The sequence below is a fragment of the Erithacus rubecula genome, assembly GCF_903797595.1.
Source record: "Erithacus rubecula genome assembly, contig: scaffold_149_arrow_ctg1, whole genome shotgun sequence".
Classification (NCBI taxonomy): domain Eukaryota; kingdom Metazoa; phylum Chordata; class Aves; order Passeriformes; family Muscicapidae; genus Erithacus; species Erithacus rubecula.
In genome coordinates, this window is record NW_027636152.1 from 1 (window position 1) to 16,046 (window position 16,046).

Below are 16,046 nucleotides of genomic sequence, written 5' to 3' on the forward strand. Positions count from 1 at the left end.
AAATTAAACTTTCCCAGCCCCCAGTATTCAAGGAATTCACAATCTGTCTATGTAAACAGGGAACTTGGCATTGTTTAACTGAGCTGAACTCATCAGCATGCCATGAGAAATGGAATTGGTGGCTTTTCCCCTGCCACGTCTCAGACAGAGCTCCAGACATCTGAGCCTCTGCTCCTCACTGCAGCAGCTCAGTGATGAGCTTGATAACTCAGATCAGCAGCAGCTCTCCGGGTGCTCCAATGGCCTTCAACACGAAAATACAGATGTGTTTGTTGGAATCTGAGCAAACTCGGACATGCACAGCATCCTCATCCTCTGCAACATCCCACAGAATCCAGCAGGTGGATTTATCCACTCTGTGCATCACCCACTGCTCTGGGCATGGTAAAAATGGGTGGAAACTGGGACAAGTCCCATCCTCCACCCACGGGGCTCTGCAGGGGGACACCCCTGAGGGCTCAGGAGAAGGAGGAGAGGGGTGACCTGTGCTCAGATTGAGGGAGATGCAGTAAAACATAAAAACCCTGCCCAGGAAGGGCTGGCCTGAGGCCAGGCACTGAGGCCTCCAGGCAGGAGCTGGGTGGCAGCAGAAGCTCAGCAGCAGCTCAGCAGTGTGATTCCTGTCTCTGGCTCTGTGCTGCAGAGAGCTGGGGCTGGAAGGGCACGGACAGCAGGGTGGGACAGAGGGACAATGAGGAAATCAGCTCTGACAAGTCCCCCCGGGGATTCCAACCCTCCTTTCTCCAAAGCCACCAAGGGATCAGAAATCTCGTAGCACCCCTGCTGTTTCTGAGGGGCTTTGCTGCATTGCCATGAGATCAGATGGGCAGTGAGAGGGAACGTCCTGATCCTGATCCCAGCCTGGCACAGGGGGCTGGGGGAGCAGAGCAAGGGGCTGCTCCCATCCCTGCAGCCTGCCCTGCTGCTTTGGCCATCCTGGGAAACACCAAGGATCCCTTTGTGCCACAGGCAAGGGCATTTTCAGTCCAAACATCTCTGAGACATGAGCATCCAAAGCTGCCTGAACAGCCCCTGCAGGAGGAGAGATTAGGCAAGGGAATTCCACTCAGTTCCTGGAGAAAACAACATCTCTATTTACCTCCCAAAAGCAAAGAAGCATCTTCCAAAGAGCAGAGCAAGCCCTGGTCAGTGCCCTGGTCCCAGCAGTGTCAGGCTCACCCCAATTCTGTGGCTGATTCCACCCAGCAGCTCGGGCTCTGCAATCCCTGACACTCCTGACAGCCCCTCTGAGAGCTGGAAACTGCCTGTAAATACACAAAAATAACCCAGCAGGGGCAGCACAGAGCTGCCTAAGGAGTGGTTTTGGCTTGTGCTAAGATGTGAACTGGGGACTTTTTCCGCTCCAGCAATTTTGGTAAGTGTGGGGATGAGGCCAGATAAAAATAACTGCACCTGATAGTCCCCTGTTCACCTGCTCCTGACTAACATTTGAATAAGAATTCTTCAAAAGATGCTGGGAGTTGCAATCAGCACAGATTTGGTTCAGGTCTGGTTAAGAAAAGACTCCTGAGTCCCTCTGAATGGCAGCATGCATCTCTGGACTGGTGGGAAGTTCACCCGAGCAGGATGATGGATTGATCTCCCACAGCAGCACAAAACTCTGATGGATGAGCTGCCTGGGAGAGGAAGGAAGGAACGTCCACAACAGCAGCAGAGAGAAATGAGCCAGCTGAATTCAGGAGAGGGCATTGCTCTTTGGCAAAATGGGCAGGAAAAGGCAATGGGAAATGGTGTTAAATGATAGAATCACAGCTGTGACCTGGGCTTGGCTTCCTCAGGCACTGGGAGATGGCAGCTCTCCTCCTGGAGCCCAGCATGAAAATCCCAGAACATCCTGCTTTGGGTGGGAAGGACCTTAAATCCCATTAAATCCCACCCTGCCATGGCAGGGACCCCTCCCACTGTCCCATTGCTCCAGCCCCAGTGTCCAGCCTGGAACTGAACATTCCAGGGATCCAGGGGCAGCCACAGCTGCTCTGGCAATTCCATCCCAGCCCCTCCCAGGGAACAATTCCTGATTCCCAAGATCCCATCAAACCCTGCTCTGCAGCCATTCCCTGTGTCCTGTCCCTTGTTCCCAGTCCCTCTCCAGCTCTGCTGCCCTTCCCACCCCCAGACACCTCCTCATCCAAACAGTTCTCTCATTTCTGCCTGAATTCCATGAACAATCATGTTCATAGGAAACTGTTCATATATCATAAAGCCTCTGAAAAGTCGTGAAATATTGGGGTTTTGATGACTCTGTGCCTGCCATGCAGGGAGAAAAACACTTTGGTTTGTTTTTGTTGTTGTTGGTTTTGGTTGTTTTGGTTTTTTGGGGTATTTATTTGTTTTTTTTCCTTTTTCTTTTCTGTGAATCATCTTCTGTCCTTCTCAGTGTGTACCTGGGCAGCAGGAACAGGCTCTCCCTGAGAGCTGAGCTCATCCTTCAGCCAGGCATCGCCTGTGTCACACCCTGCTCTGCTCAGAGGCACAAGAGCAGCCCCTGCCCAGGCGAGCCCTGCCCTGCAGACACCTAAACCCACCCAGAACTCACATCCAGGGGATGAGGTGGCTGCTCCTGGCAGAATCAGACCCCCCCAAACTGCAGAGTGGGCGGCGCAGGGGGGAGGGATGTGAATAAACAAAGTCTGGACAGCCCTTGATAGCAAATGTTTATCTAAAACCTGCCCCCACCCAGCTGGCTGCTGGGCCTGTGTGACTCAGCTGGTTTTGGGGAGGTTTTATGCCAGGGATGAGCCAGGGTAGATTAAAGTCTTCAATTTGTTTATCCTCCTCCCCAGAAAACAGGAATGCTCTCGATTTCCCCTGTCTAGGAGAGACAGCAGGTTTACAGCGAGACTCTGAGCCTGACCCCGGGGCCGACAGGACTCCATCCCCCCAAATCCTGGACCCCCATTCCCAGAGGCACCCCCAGGCCCCCCAGGGACACAGAGGCACGGAGATCAGAGGATGAGCTTTATTTGTGTGTCAGAAGCTGCGGCGGGCGCGGGCGCTCCGGGCTCAGTGGTACTTGCGGGCCAGCGCGTGGGCCACCACACGCACCAGCTTCTGCCAGGCAGCCTGGCAGTCGGGAGTGAAGTCCTTGCCGAAGTGGGCGGCCAGGACCACGACCAGGATGTCACCCAGGAGCTGTGGGGACAGGAGCAGCCCGGGGTTAGCACAGTGCCCGCACAGCCCGACATCCCCGCGCAGCAAATCTGCATCTTGAAAACCTCCCCAGCCCCTTAAACTGAGTCTCTGCTCTTACTCTAAAGGTTCATTTGCTACTCTATGGGAAGAGGAAGCAAAAATTCTCCAGTATTTTTAGGGGTAAATTTTTCGTTGTCCCTTCTGGCTTTGTTCTGGAATTCTCTCAAGCACAAGACCCGCCCTGGCACAAACAACCAGCTCATGCTGACGCAGGGGGATTTCTGCTGCCCCAGCCCAGGGACAAATGCTGGGGTTAATTCCCCACTGAGATACTCCCAGATCATCTGTAGATCCTCTTTGGCATCCAGTGCTCCACACTCATCTCCCTGTTCTCTGTGCCAAACTTTGCTCCTTCTCTTCCCCCTCAGCTCAAAACCTCTTCGCTCAACAGCTGCTGTCACTTTGTTCTCCCCCTCCATTCCCTCAGTGAAACCACGTCCTGCTGTCCCCTTCTGTTCCCTCCTGTCCCCTGCTGTCCCCTGCTGTCCTTGCTGTCCCCTGCTGTCCCTGCTGTCCTGCTGTCCCCTGCTGTCCTGCTGTTCCCTGGCTGTCCCTGCACAGCTTGTCACCCCAGCCTGCACGGTGCCCTCTCACCCGGCCTGCCCTGGCTCCCTCCCCTCTTGCCCTCTGCCTCTGCCCCCGATGCCAACCCCCAGCCCCTCTCCTCCCTCTGGGTAAATCCCCTCCTGCCGGTTCCAGGCTCAGGGCACACTCACCCTGAAGTTCTCGGGGTCCACGTGGCAGCTTGTCGCAGTGCAGCTCGGACAGCTGGGCGAAGGTGCCCTTGATGCTGTCCAGGTTCTTGACGGCCTCCCCGAAGGAGGTCAGCACCTTCTTGCCTTGAGCCTGCACCTTGGGATTGCCAAGGACGGCCGTGGCGCTGGACAGGTTCCCGAAGGAGGAGAAGAACCTCTGGGTCCAGGGGTAGACGATCAGCAGCCTGGGGAGAGACACCAAGACACGGTCACATCCACGGTGCCGTGCCGGGCTGCTGTCCCCGTCCCCGTCCCTGTTTCCCATCCCTGTCCCCGTCCCTCTGCAGGTCCAGAGCCTCGCTCACCTGGCCAGGGCCTCGCCGCCGCACTCGGCCACGTTGACTTGCCCCAGAGGCCGGTGATGAGCTGCTTCTCCTCGGGCTGTCACACTTGCACCATGGTTGTCGGCTGGAGGCTCGCTGCGCTACGGAGGAACTCTGGGCTCTTGCTCCCGAAGGGTCGCACGCTGGCAGCCGCTGGCCAGCCCCGCTTTTATCCCCTGTGCCCGGCCCCTCCTCTGCCCCCCCGCACCCCTCCATTGGCTGCACCCCGGGGGCCCCGCAGCACCCCGGGAGGGGACACGGCCCGGGGAGGGGACACACACAGCCCCAGGGTGGGACACGCACAGCCCCAGGGTGGGGCCCAGGGCAAGGTGCCCAGATCCAGCGCTGGGCTTGGCCACCCCTGTCGCCGTCCCTGATTTCCAGCCCAGCTGCGGGGTGACATTATCTCCGTGCAGAGTCCCAGCACAGCAGCTGGAAGTGCTGCCTGGTGCCCCTTGGGTGGTGCCAACCCCTGAGGCAGGACAGGCAGCCCTGGGCTCTCGGGTTCTCCCTCTGCTTGCACCCCGTTCTCCTCCTCCTCTCCTTGCAGGGACCTGCCGGGGTTTGGGTTCTCCCTCTGCTTCCCCATCAGCTCGCAGGAGTTTCACTGACTTCAGGATGACACTGCTAAAACTACAGCACGGCCCTGCAGCCCGAGGGAGCTCCTGTCTCAAAGAACCCCTTGGCAAAGGTCAGGCAAGGCTGGCAAGGAGATGTTATAGCCCAGAGAAAACCACCTGCTGCAGGGGAGGCTCACAGGGCATGAGGAGAGCTGAGGTTACTGGGGTTACTGGGACTCCTGGGATCCCACAGAATCCCCAAATCCTGGGGCTTGGCGAAGCCCTCCCAGCCCAGGCAGTCCCAGCTGTGCCCTGTCCCCCACCTTGTCACCCTGAGTGCCACCTCCAGGTGCCACCTGCAGGGATGGGCACTGCAAACCTCCCTGGGCAGTTCCAACCCCTGAGCTCCCTTTCCAGAAGAAAAAACATCTGCACAGATGTGCAGGCTGGGGCAGGGCCTGACCCAGGGGTTCAGCAGCTGGGTGATCCTGAGAAGGGGGAGAGGCAGCCTGGGGCTGCTATGGCTGCTCCTGTGCCAGCTGAAGGAGGGTGCAGGGCACAGGGTTGGAGCTCGGGGCTCAGGGATGCCCTGCTGGGCTCTGGGTGAAGTGTTTGTGCTTGCTGCTGCTCACTGCAGCAGGGGCTGGCCAAAAGGACCCTGGCCAGCCTGGGGTGACTGTGCCCCAGCCCTCTGCAATCAGCACTTGGTGTTTCACGGTATCACAGAATCCCAGGCTGCTTTGGCCTGGAAGGGACCTCAAATCTCATCCAAGCCCATCCCCTGCACGGGCAGGGACACCTCCCACTAGCCCACGCTTGTTCCAGCCAAGCCCTGAGGGTTGTGTCTGTTACATTCTGCCTTCCTAAGAATGACACAGACTAAAAAACCCCAAGACAGAAAAACCCCACACGCAGGAATTCACAAAACTGTGGCGCCAATCGCCATCACCTCTCCCACTGCTCGTTTTTGTACAGCTCTACTCCACTCACTCTGTGAAATCTTGAAACATTAAACCAAGCAATGCACCTGATGTCTCCAAAAAGTGACAGTGTGTTTCTGTTTGTGTTTTGTGGTGTTTATTTGGGTTTTGTCCTGAACATTCCTCTCCACCTTAGAAAAGTGTCACATCTATGAAGGAGACTGTGGCCCGTGTTATCCCATGTTGTTATCTCCTGTTATCCCACGTTACCCTGTGTTAGCCCATGTTGGTATCTCATGTAATCTCACGTTATCCCACATTATCCCATGTCATTATCCCATGTTATCCCACATTGTTATCCCACGTTATCCCATGTTATTCCATATCATTATCCCATGCTATCCAATGTCATTATCCCACATTATCCCACGTGTTATCCCATGTTATCCCACATTGTTATCCCATGTTATCCCATGTTATCCCATGTTGGTATCCCATGTTATCCCACGTTATACCATACTGTTACCCCATGTTATCCCATGTCATTATCCCATGTTATCCCATGTTGTTATCCCATGTTATCTCATGTTATCCCATGTCATTATCCCACGTTATCCCACATTATTCCATGTTGTTATTCCATGTCGTTATCCCACACTATCCCATGTTATATCATGTTGCTATCCCATGTTATCCCATGTTGTTATCCCATGTTATCTCACGTTGTTATCCCATGTTATCCCATGTTATCCCATGTTGTTATCCCATGTTGTTATCCCATGTTATCTCATGTTATCCCATGTCATTATCCCATGTAATCCCACATTATCCCACGTTATCCCACATTATCCCATGTTGTTATTCCATGTCGTTATCCCACACTATCCCATGTTATCTCACGTTGTTATCCCATGTTATCCCATGTCATTATCTCATGTTATCTCATGTTATCCCACATTATCCCATGTTGTTATCCCATGTAATCCCACATTATCCCACGTTATCCCATGTTGTTACCCCATGTTATCCCAGATTGCTATCCCACATTATCCCATTTTATCCCATGTTTTATCCCATGTCGTTATCCCATGTTGTTATCCCACATTATCCCATGTTTATCCCACGTTATCCCATGCTATCCCATGTCATTATTCCATGTAATCCCATGTTGCTATCCCACGTTATCCCATGTCATTATCCCCAGTTATCCCATGTCATTACCCCACGTTACCCCATGTTTGTGAGCATTTGCCCCCCAGCCGCCCGTCCCTCCCTGCCCCTGCCCACAGAGAGGCAGACACGTGCTGGTGCTGGTGCTGGTTCTGGAGCAGCCGTTGTTTATTGGGCACAGCCGTTGTTTATTGGGCACAGCCGTTGGTTATTGGGCACAGCCGTTGGTTATTGGGCACAGCCGTTGGTTATTGGGCACAGCTGTTGGTTATTGGGCACAGCTGTTGGTTATTGGGTACAGCCGGGTAGTTTGCTGGGTATGGAGCCCAGCACGAGCCCAGGGCAGCCCCGGGCTGTCTCCAGGTGCCAGGGCTCAGTGGTACTCGTGGGCCAGCGCGTGGGCCACCACTCGCACACATCTTCTGCCAGGCAGCCTGGCAGGCGGGGTGTGAAGTCCTTGCCGAAGTGGGCGGCCAGCACGATGATGAGGATGTCACCCAGGAGCTGGCATGGAGGGGGAGAAGCTGTCAGCTGCTGCTGTCCCCACACCCCTGCCCATGTCCCCTGCGCTCCCCGGGCAGGTGACAGCAAGGCAGGAGCAGGCTGATGCTGGCCCCAGCAGGGCACGGGGCTCCTGGCACAGCCTGTGCAGCTCTGCATGCCCTGGGATCCCGGGTGTGCTGCCTCCTGCCCCCAGCACTTCCTGTGCCTGCTTCTGCTTGTCCTCCCCCAGCTCCCACTGGGTTTAGTCCTTCCCTGGCTCCCCTGGGCTCAGGACCCTCCTGCCAAGCGCCTGTGCTGTTTTCCCTTCTGGTTTAACCACTCCCTCCCAGCCAAGCTCAGCTTCTTTCCTCTAAACCCCATCTCAGTTCCTTCCCTTCTGGCAGCTCCAGGCTGTTTCTCCTGGCCAGCACACATCTGTCTTTGCATTTCTGCCCATTCCCCTGGCCTGCCTGGCTGCCTCCTCTCACAGATCCCAGCCCCAGAACTCCCTCCCTGCTCCCCCCCAGATATGACTCTGTGTTCCCCTCCAGGGCCCCTGCCCCTCCCCAGGCTCGCAGGCAGCCCCAGGGTTTCTCTTGAGGTCTCCCTGACTGCCAGACCCCTCTGAGACCCCAGGAGCACCTCCCGAGCCAAGACCCTCTGCCCAGCCCAGGCTGGAGCTCAGCATGGCTCACCCTGAAGTTCTCGGGGTCCACGTGCAGCTTGTCACAGTGGAGTTTGCTCAGCTGGGCAAAAGATTTCTTGATGCTGTCCAGGTTCTTGACAGCCTCCCCGAAGGAGGTCAGCACCTTCTTGCCATGGGCACGAACCATGGGGTTGCAAGGGATGGCAGTGGGGCAGGACAGGTTCCCAAAGGAGGCAAAGAACCTCTGGGTCCAGGGGTAGACGATCAGCAGCCTGGGGAGAGATGCAGGGACACAGACAGACAAAGGGATATTGATGCTGCATGGCTGGAGGGGTTTCCCTCTGCAGGAGCAGCCCAGCAGGTCCCAGAGCTGCACCCACCTGGCCAGAGCTGCACCCACCTGGGGAGAGCTCACACACCTGGGGAGAGCTCATACACCTGGGGAGAGCTGCACCCACCTGGCCAGAGTTCACACACCTGTCCTGAGCTTACTCACCTGCCAGAGCTCACTCACCTGCCAGAGCTCACCCACCTGTCCTGAGCTCACCCACCTGGCCAGAGCTCACTCACCTGGCCAGAGCTCACTCACCTGGCTGAGCTCACTCACCTGGCAGAGCTCACCCACCTGGCCAGAGCTCATTCACCTGGCCAGAGCTCACCCACCTGGCCAGAGCTCACTCACCTGGCTGAGCTCACTCACCTGGCAGAGCTCACTCACCTGGCCAGAGCCTCGGCGCCGCAGTCGGCCACGTTGACCTTGGCCCAGAGGCCGGTGATGAGCTGCTTCTCCTCGGCTGTCCAGTGCACCATGGTGCTGCTTTGGTGTGTCTGGCTCCCCGGGCAGTGCTGAGGTCGTGGCTGCCCCGGCTGCCCGGGATTTTTATAGAGGCTCGGGCTAATCTGAGCCAGGAGCGGGGCTGGGGCCGGGCAGGGAGCGGGGCTGCACGGGGGCAGATAGCGCTGCTGGCCGCTGGCCAAGGGGGACAGGGGCCCTTTCCCCCTGTCTGTGACAGCCCCAGCACACCCCGGGGGGCTGCAGGCACGGCTCCAGCCCCCCCGGGACCCCAGGGTGGCACGGGCAATGTCCCCAGCAGGGACGCCAGCCCCTCCTGCCCAGGGGTCCCTGCACTAGGAATCGTGGGATCCCAGACTGCTCTGGCTTAGGAGAACCTTCAAGCCCATCCATGCCACCCCTGCCATGGCACAGACACCCTTTAATTCAATCCCTGCACTCGGTTTCTCTCTAAAGAATTCAGAGAGACCCCGACTCACTGATCCAACAACCTCCCACCGTCCCAGGCTGCTCCAGCCTGCCCTGGGACACTGCTGGATCCTCCCTGGGCACACACAGAGCCTCTCCAGCAGCTGCACTGCTGTCCAGGGCACTCACCATGAGCTACAAACATGGGTTTAAACTCCCTGAGAAAGGATTTAAACGTGGGTTTAAACTCCCTGAGAAAGAATTCCAAGGGCTTCTAAATGTGAAGGTGTCTGAGCCATGGAGTGGTTTGAAGAAATCTGCTGTGCTGGGCTGGCCCAGAGGCTGTTTGCAGCAGTGGCCACTGGCCCAGGACTCCATCAGTGCCACAAGCTCCTCGTGAGGCAGGGACAGCCCCCAGGTGCCTGGAGGATGGCAGGTGACCTGGGCAGGGCTGCACCAGCTCTGAGCCACCCTGGAGCCTGGGAGAGCTGGCAAAAACCAAAGGAAGCACAGCCCAGCCTTGGGCTCACCCCGGTGCTCCATTCATTTCTACAAGAGTTAATTTCATGTGTTAAAATGCCTGCTGTCAGCTGAGGAGGCAGCAGCCTGGCTGGGAGGTGTTGGGAGCTCCAGCCCCCAGCACAGGGATTGCCTGCTCAGAGCGGGGAATGCTCCTCTCAGTGCTGAGCAGGGCAATGCCTGCAGCTCCTTTGGAGAACAGAGCCTAAGGCAGATCTCCTTTCCCCCATGCAAGCCCAGCAGCACCTGGCAGCTCACGGCCAGAAACACACCTGGCAGCTCATTCCCAACACACCTGGCAGCTCATGGCCAGGCAGGAACCAGCCCTGCTCTCAGCCTGGATCTCTCTTCCCTCCAGCATCCTTCCAGCTGGCTGCTCCCTCTGGTGTGGGTAGATCTCCAAACTCCTGGAACCATGGCATGATGTGGACACTGCTGAAGGCCTAGGCAAATTTCAGCCAGGCCTTTTCTCAGGTTCTGAGTCTTTTGCTCTTTCTCAAGTTCTGAGGATTTTTCTCAGGCTGGGACACTTTCCCAGCTCTGACCCAAATTTGTGCAGCTGCCATGGTGCTGCTGTCAGCAGGTGCTGCTCACAGCGCCCTGTTCCTGCACCTCTTACCTGGGTCTCCACACACAACAGTCCATAAATCCCCCCAGCTTTGGGCCAGAGGCCACTGGCTTTGGAAAAGGACTGTAAAAGTGACTTTCTTAAAGAGACTCTGAGTACTCTTTCTCCCCAAGGGATTGAAGACATCCATCATCGGACGACTCGAGGATGAGTCCCATCTGTTCGTGGCTATATCCCATCCTTCTCTCTCTTTTCTATCACAAAACTGAATTGTTACACACAATAAACTGCATTGCTGCTTTCTGCTGAACAACCCTGAGTCTCTTGGTTTTGTGTTCTGCACCCTGGGGTTGAAGAAGCCATCACAACTCTGCTGGGGCTGAGTGGATTGTGACACCCAGGCAGGGAACTGTGTCCCAGCCAGGCCCTGGCCACACACCTGAACAAGAGCTGTCCCTTTTGGGCACACCTGGCCACACACCTGGACAAGAGCTGTCCCTTTTGGGCACACCTGGACAAGAGCTGTCCCTTTTGGGCACACCTGGCCGCACACCTGGCCAAGGTGTGCCCTTTTGGGCACAGCCCATCCCCAGGAGGGCAGGGCAGCTCCCTAGGGCCGTGTGCCCCGGGCAGGGCTCGCTGGTCCCTGATTGCAGCAGGATCCTGCCAAGCTTTGCAGAGCCCTTATCAGCCCCTGTACCCAGCCCTGCGCTGGAGCCAGGCCAGCCCCATCTCCCACAGAGCACACGGCGCCTGGGTCTGGTCCAGCAGGACCCGAGAGTGTCTTTGCTCCTCTTTTTAAAACCCAGAAGGTTTGTGTTGGAAGGGACACCTCAAACCCACCCAGTGCCACCCCTGCCACCTCCCACTGCCCCAGGTGCTCCCAGCCCTGTCCAACCTGGCCTTTATCAACTGAATCCATCAGCAGCAAACTGCAGGGGAACACTTCTGCCTGGTCACTGGATCTCTACAATGTTCATCCCTGCAAATATCCCAGGAGGAGAGGCAGGGCCACAGAGACACAGAACACGAACTGCAGCAATGTGGTTTTTATTGGCTGTCACACACAGTGCCTCTGAGGTGTCAGTGGTAGTTGAGGGCCAGGGCGTGGGCCACCAGCCCCACCAGCTTCTGCCACGTGGCCTGGCAGGCAGGGGCCTGAAGTCCTTGCCGAAGTGAGCGGCCAGCACGATGACCAGGATGTCACCCAGGAGCTGCAGGGGCAGGGCAGGAGGGACATGAGCTCAGCAGGGCACTGGGCACCCCTGAGCCTGCACAGCACAGGGACCAGGGCCCGGGGGCTGTGGCCAGTGAGGGGCTGCAGCTGCAGGACAAGAGCCCTGTGCTGCCATGGGCACAGGTGTGCACCTGCTGCATCATCTCTGCCCCATCTGTTTCTGCTTCCTCTGCCCCATCTCTGCTTCCTCTGCCCCATCCATCTCTGCTTCCTCTGCCCCATCCACCTCTGCTTCCTCTGCTCCACCTCTGCTTCCTCTGCCCCATCCACCTCTGCTTCCTCTGCCCCATCCATTTGTGCTTCCTCTGCCCCACCTCTGCTTCCTCTGCCCCATCCATTTCTGCTTCCTCTGCCCCATCCATTTGTGCTTCCTCTGCCCCACCTCTGCTTCCTCTGCCCCATCCACCTCTGCTTCCTCTGCTCCACCTCTGCTTCCTCTGCCCCATCCATTTGTGCTTCCTCTGCCCCACCTCTGCTTCCTCTGCCCCATCCACCTCTGCTTCCTCTGCCCCATCCACCTCTGCTTCCTCTGCCCCATCCACCTCTGCTTCCTCTGCCCCATCCATCTCTGCTTCCTCTGCCCCATCCATTTCTGCTTCCTCTGCCCCATCTCTGCATCCTCCCACATTTCCCAGCCCCTGGGTATTTTTCTGCCTTGCCTTTTCCTGCCTCTCCTTTTTCTCCCCGCACCTGCTCCATCCAGGGCTCAGTGCAAGGTGCACCCTCTACATCCCCAAAGCCAGGCCCAAACAGAGGCTGAATCAGAGGCCAGCTTTGCTCCTTTTCTCCAGCCATGGCTGCACAAGCCCCCAGACTCTCAGAGCATCTCCCTGTGTCTGTCCCCAGGTGTGTCCCTGCAGCCCAGAGCCCACTATCACCCTGCACTGTTGAATCCCCACCCCTCCCCTGCCCCAGCTCCCAGTGCAGCCAGCCCTGTCCTGCTGGGTGACTAACACACAGCTGACTGATGCCTGTTGGAAATGCCCAGCACTGAGATGCCCTGGGGAAGGGGGATCAGAGGGGAGAGCTCCAAGCACACTCACCCTGAAGTTCTCGGGGTCCACGTGCAGCTTGTCACAGTGCAGCTCCGACAGCTGGGAGAAGGTTTTCTTGATGCTGTCCAGGTTCTTGACAGCCTCCCCGAAGGAGGTCAGCACCTTCTTGCCATGGGCACGCACCTTGGGGTTGCCAAGGATGGCTGTGGGGCTGGACAGGTTCCCAAAGTTGTCAAGAACCTCTGGGTCCAGGGGTAGACGATCAGCAGCCTGGGGAGAGACACGAGCACAGACACGTTAAACTGCAAGGCTGGAGGGGATTGCTTCTGCAGGGCCAGGGCAGGCTCCTGAGCTCACCCACCTGGGGAGAGATTGACTCACCTGGGGAGAGCTCACACACCTGGAGAGAGCTCACCCACCTGGGGAGAGCTCACCCACCTGGGGAGAGCTCACACACCTGGGGAGAGCTCACACACCTGGGGAGAGCTCACCCACCTGGGGAGAGCTCACACACCTGGGGAGAGCTCACACACCTGGGGAGAGCTTACACACCTAGCTGAACTCACCCACCTGGGGAGAGCTTACACACCTGGGGAGAGCTGCACCCACCTGGCAGAGCTCACCCACCTGGCAGAGCTCACCCACCTGGCAGAGCTCATCCACCTGTCCTGAGCTCACCCACCTGTCCTGAGCTCACACACCTGGCAGAGCTCACACACCTGGCAGAGCTCACACACCTGGCAGAGCTCACTCACCTGGGCAGAGCTCACCCACCTGTCCTGAGCTCACACACCTGGCAGAGCTCACTCACTGGGCAGAGCTCACCCACCTGGCAGAGCTCACTCACCTGGGCAGAGCTCACCCACCTGTCCTGAGCTCACACACCTGGCAGAGCTCACTCACCTGGCCAGAGCTCACCCACCTGGCAGAGCTCACCCACCTGGCAGAGCTCACTCACCTGGGCAGAGCTCACTCACCTGACAGAGCTCACTCACCTGACAGAGCTCACTCACCTGGCCAGAGCCTCGGCCCCACACTCCTCCACGTTGACCTTGGCCCAGAGGCCGGTGATGAGCTGCTTCTCCTCGGCTGTCCAGTGCACCATGGTGGCTGTGCTCAGCTGCAGGAGGGACAGAGGACACAGAGAGGACACAGAGAGGACACAGAGCCTGGAGCTGAGCCCAGACCCTGCTGGGTTTTATCCCCTGGCCCAGCCCCAGGCCAGCCCCTCCAGCTGGACCATTGGCTGGGACCACTGGGGGTCCCAGGGGGGCTGGGCTGGCCTGCAGTGGTCACTCTGCAGTGGTCACTCTGCAGGGGTCACTCTGCAGTGAGGTGTGGTCTTCCAGGAAAAGCCTGTGAGTCCTTAACAGGCCAGCTCAGGACAGGGGACCCCCTTATCTCCCCCTCCCTGTCCCTGGCTGCCTGCTCAGCACTGTCCTGGCCCCTGCAGCCATCCCTGCTGGGATCCCTCAGGGAGCCTGCCTCAGAGCCAGCAGCTGCCCTGCTTGCACAGCTGGGAGGCTCTCAGCCCTCCAGGGCTCAGGGCACCCCAACTCCAGAGATCCCTGGGCTGCTGCTTCAAGCTCTTGCTCCTATTAGAAAGGTTATTTATTACCAAGCACATCTTATTACAAAGCACATCAGTCTCAACAGGCAATGGCAAAGCAATGGCAACAAGGGAATGGCTGAAAGCAACCAACTCTCCCAGTACACAAACTCTTATACAGGATTTCCCAACAAGCTCAGACCCCCAAACTCAGAGCAGCACTCCTTAACCTGCTGGAATTCTGGTTTCTCAGCACACAGGTCACATACAGAACTGCACATACACTCTGCCTGTTCTGTCTGAAAAATTGTCAGCAATATTCTCCCTACAGCTCTGCTGTGGTCCCAGTCCTGTCTGCAGCTGTGGCCTGGAGCCTCCCCTGAAGATATCAGTGTGTTTCACCCTCACTGCAACTCGCTCTGCTGCTCTGCATTGAAACCTTCCACTCACTAAAAGCACCAGAACTCACCCTAAGTTACTGACTGACTCCTACTGAAATGTCTGCTTGATGTGTGAGTGGGTTCATGTGCTTCAGTCCATCCCAAGGCTTTAATTCAACCCCTGCACTCTGATTTCTCTGAAGGATTCAGAGACCCTGATCACTGCCTCCAGCAGACAGGACTCTAATGCTCCTCTTGTCCAGCCCTGCCATGGACAGGACACCCTCCACAGTCCCAGGCTGCTCCAGCCCTGTCCTGGCCTGGGGCACTGCCAGGGTGCTGCTGGTGAGGCAGAGATCTCCTGCTCAGCCCCAGGTTTGCAGGAGCCTGTGTGGGATGCCAGGGTGGGCTGTGAACAGGCTCCTCTGCTCTGGCCACTGTGCCCAGTGTGAGCCCTTCAGTGAGCCCTTCCCTGCTGGGAATTAAATTAAATTAAATTAAATTCCCTATTTGCAGCAGCATTTCCACAGCTCAAGGTCTGGCTCCAGGCTTTTGTCTGGCTCTGGCTGTCACCTGCACAGGTGTGTTCCTGCCTCCCAGCCTGCAGTGGAGCTGTGCTCCCGTGCTCAGGAAGGCAAAGCCAGGGTGCTTGAGGTGTCAGGAGTCCAGACAAAACCACAGACACAGGAATGGCTCCAGGCCAGGCTGGATGGGGCTTGGAGCAACCTGGCACAGCAGAATGTGCCCAGCAGGGAGCTGGAACTGGGGGATTACCCAACCCAAACCATCCCATGGCTCTTTGAATCTGTGGCTTTGGGTCTGTGGGAGGTTTCAGAAGTCCTGTCCAATTTTCCAATTACAGACTGATACTGGTCCATTGACCTGAGAAGGCTGGAGAGGGACTTTTTACATGGGGAGGCAGAAACAGGACCCAGGGAATGGCTCCCAGTGCCAGAGGGCAGGGCTGGGTGGGATTTTGGGCAGGAATTGTTCCCTGGCAGGGTGGGCAGGGCTGGTACAGCTGTGGCTGCCCCTGGATCCCTGGCAGTGCCCAAGGCCAGGCTGGACACTGGGGCTGGAGCAGCTGGGACAGTGGGAAGTTTCAGGTCCCACTGGGCAGGTTTCAGGTCCCACTGGGCAGGTTTCAGGTGCCTCCAGCCCAGGCTAGCATTGTGTGATCTCCTTGCAGACACAGACACGATCCCATCCCCTGATCCCACTGGGAATTCAATCACACCTCAGCTCCTCCCCACAGGGCTCTGTGGCCATTTTTACATTTTCCATGTCTGGCAGAGGCAGAGCCCTGCAGCAGCCCCAGCAGTGCTGATAGGCAGCAGTGGCTGTGGGGACAGATAAAGGGGTATCCCTGCCCTGCAGGGACACAGCACAGCCCTGCCCAGCACATCTGGGCACTCCAGAGCCCCCAGTCCACCCCAGAGCCCCAGGGAGTGTGGTGGAACACAGCCCTGCACTCCCAGGCTGACATCCCTCCACCTGAGCCAGGCTCACAGTGGCCTCAGTGCCCTC

The 16,046-nt window shown here is 57.6% G+C and overlaps 2 protein-coding genes across 2 annotated transcripts; both read right to left on the reverse strand.

Annotated features, from left to right (window-relative positions):
• Positions 1-3,003: 3,003 nt before the first annotated feature.
• Positions 3,004-8,901, reverse strand: LOC306815532 (uncharacterized protein). Its single transcript, XM_079332111.1, is given in 9 exon segments — positions 3,004-3,153; positions 3,930-3,953; positions 3,955-4,153; positions 4,274-4,392; positions 5,315-5,339; positions 5,842-5,851; positions 7,241-7,445; positions 8,120-8,342; positions 8,789-8,901. Coding segments are annotated over 9 exon segments (1,026 nt in total). The 5' UTR covers positions 8,881-8,901; the 3' UTR covers positions 3,004-3,024.
• Positions 8,902-11,441: 2,540 nt separating this feature from the next.
• Positions 11,442-13,710, reverse strand: LOC306815524 (hemoglobin subunit beta-like; the record flags this gene model as incomplete). Its single annotated transcript, XM_079332100.1, is given in 5 exon segments — positions 11,442-11,516; positions 11,519-11,572; positions 12,639-12,826; positions 12,829-12,860; positions 13,604-13,710. Coding segments are annotated over 5 exon segments (441 nt in total). The 5' UTR covers positions 13,696-13,710.
• Between the last annotated feature and the right edge of the window lie 2,336 nt (positions 13,711-16,046).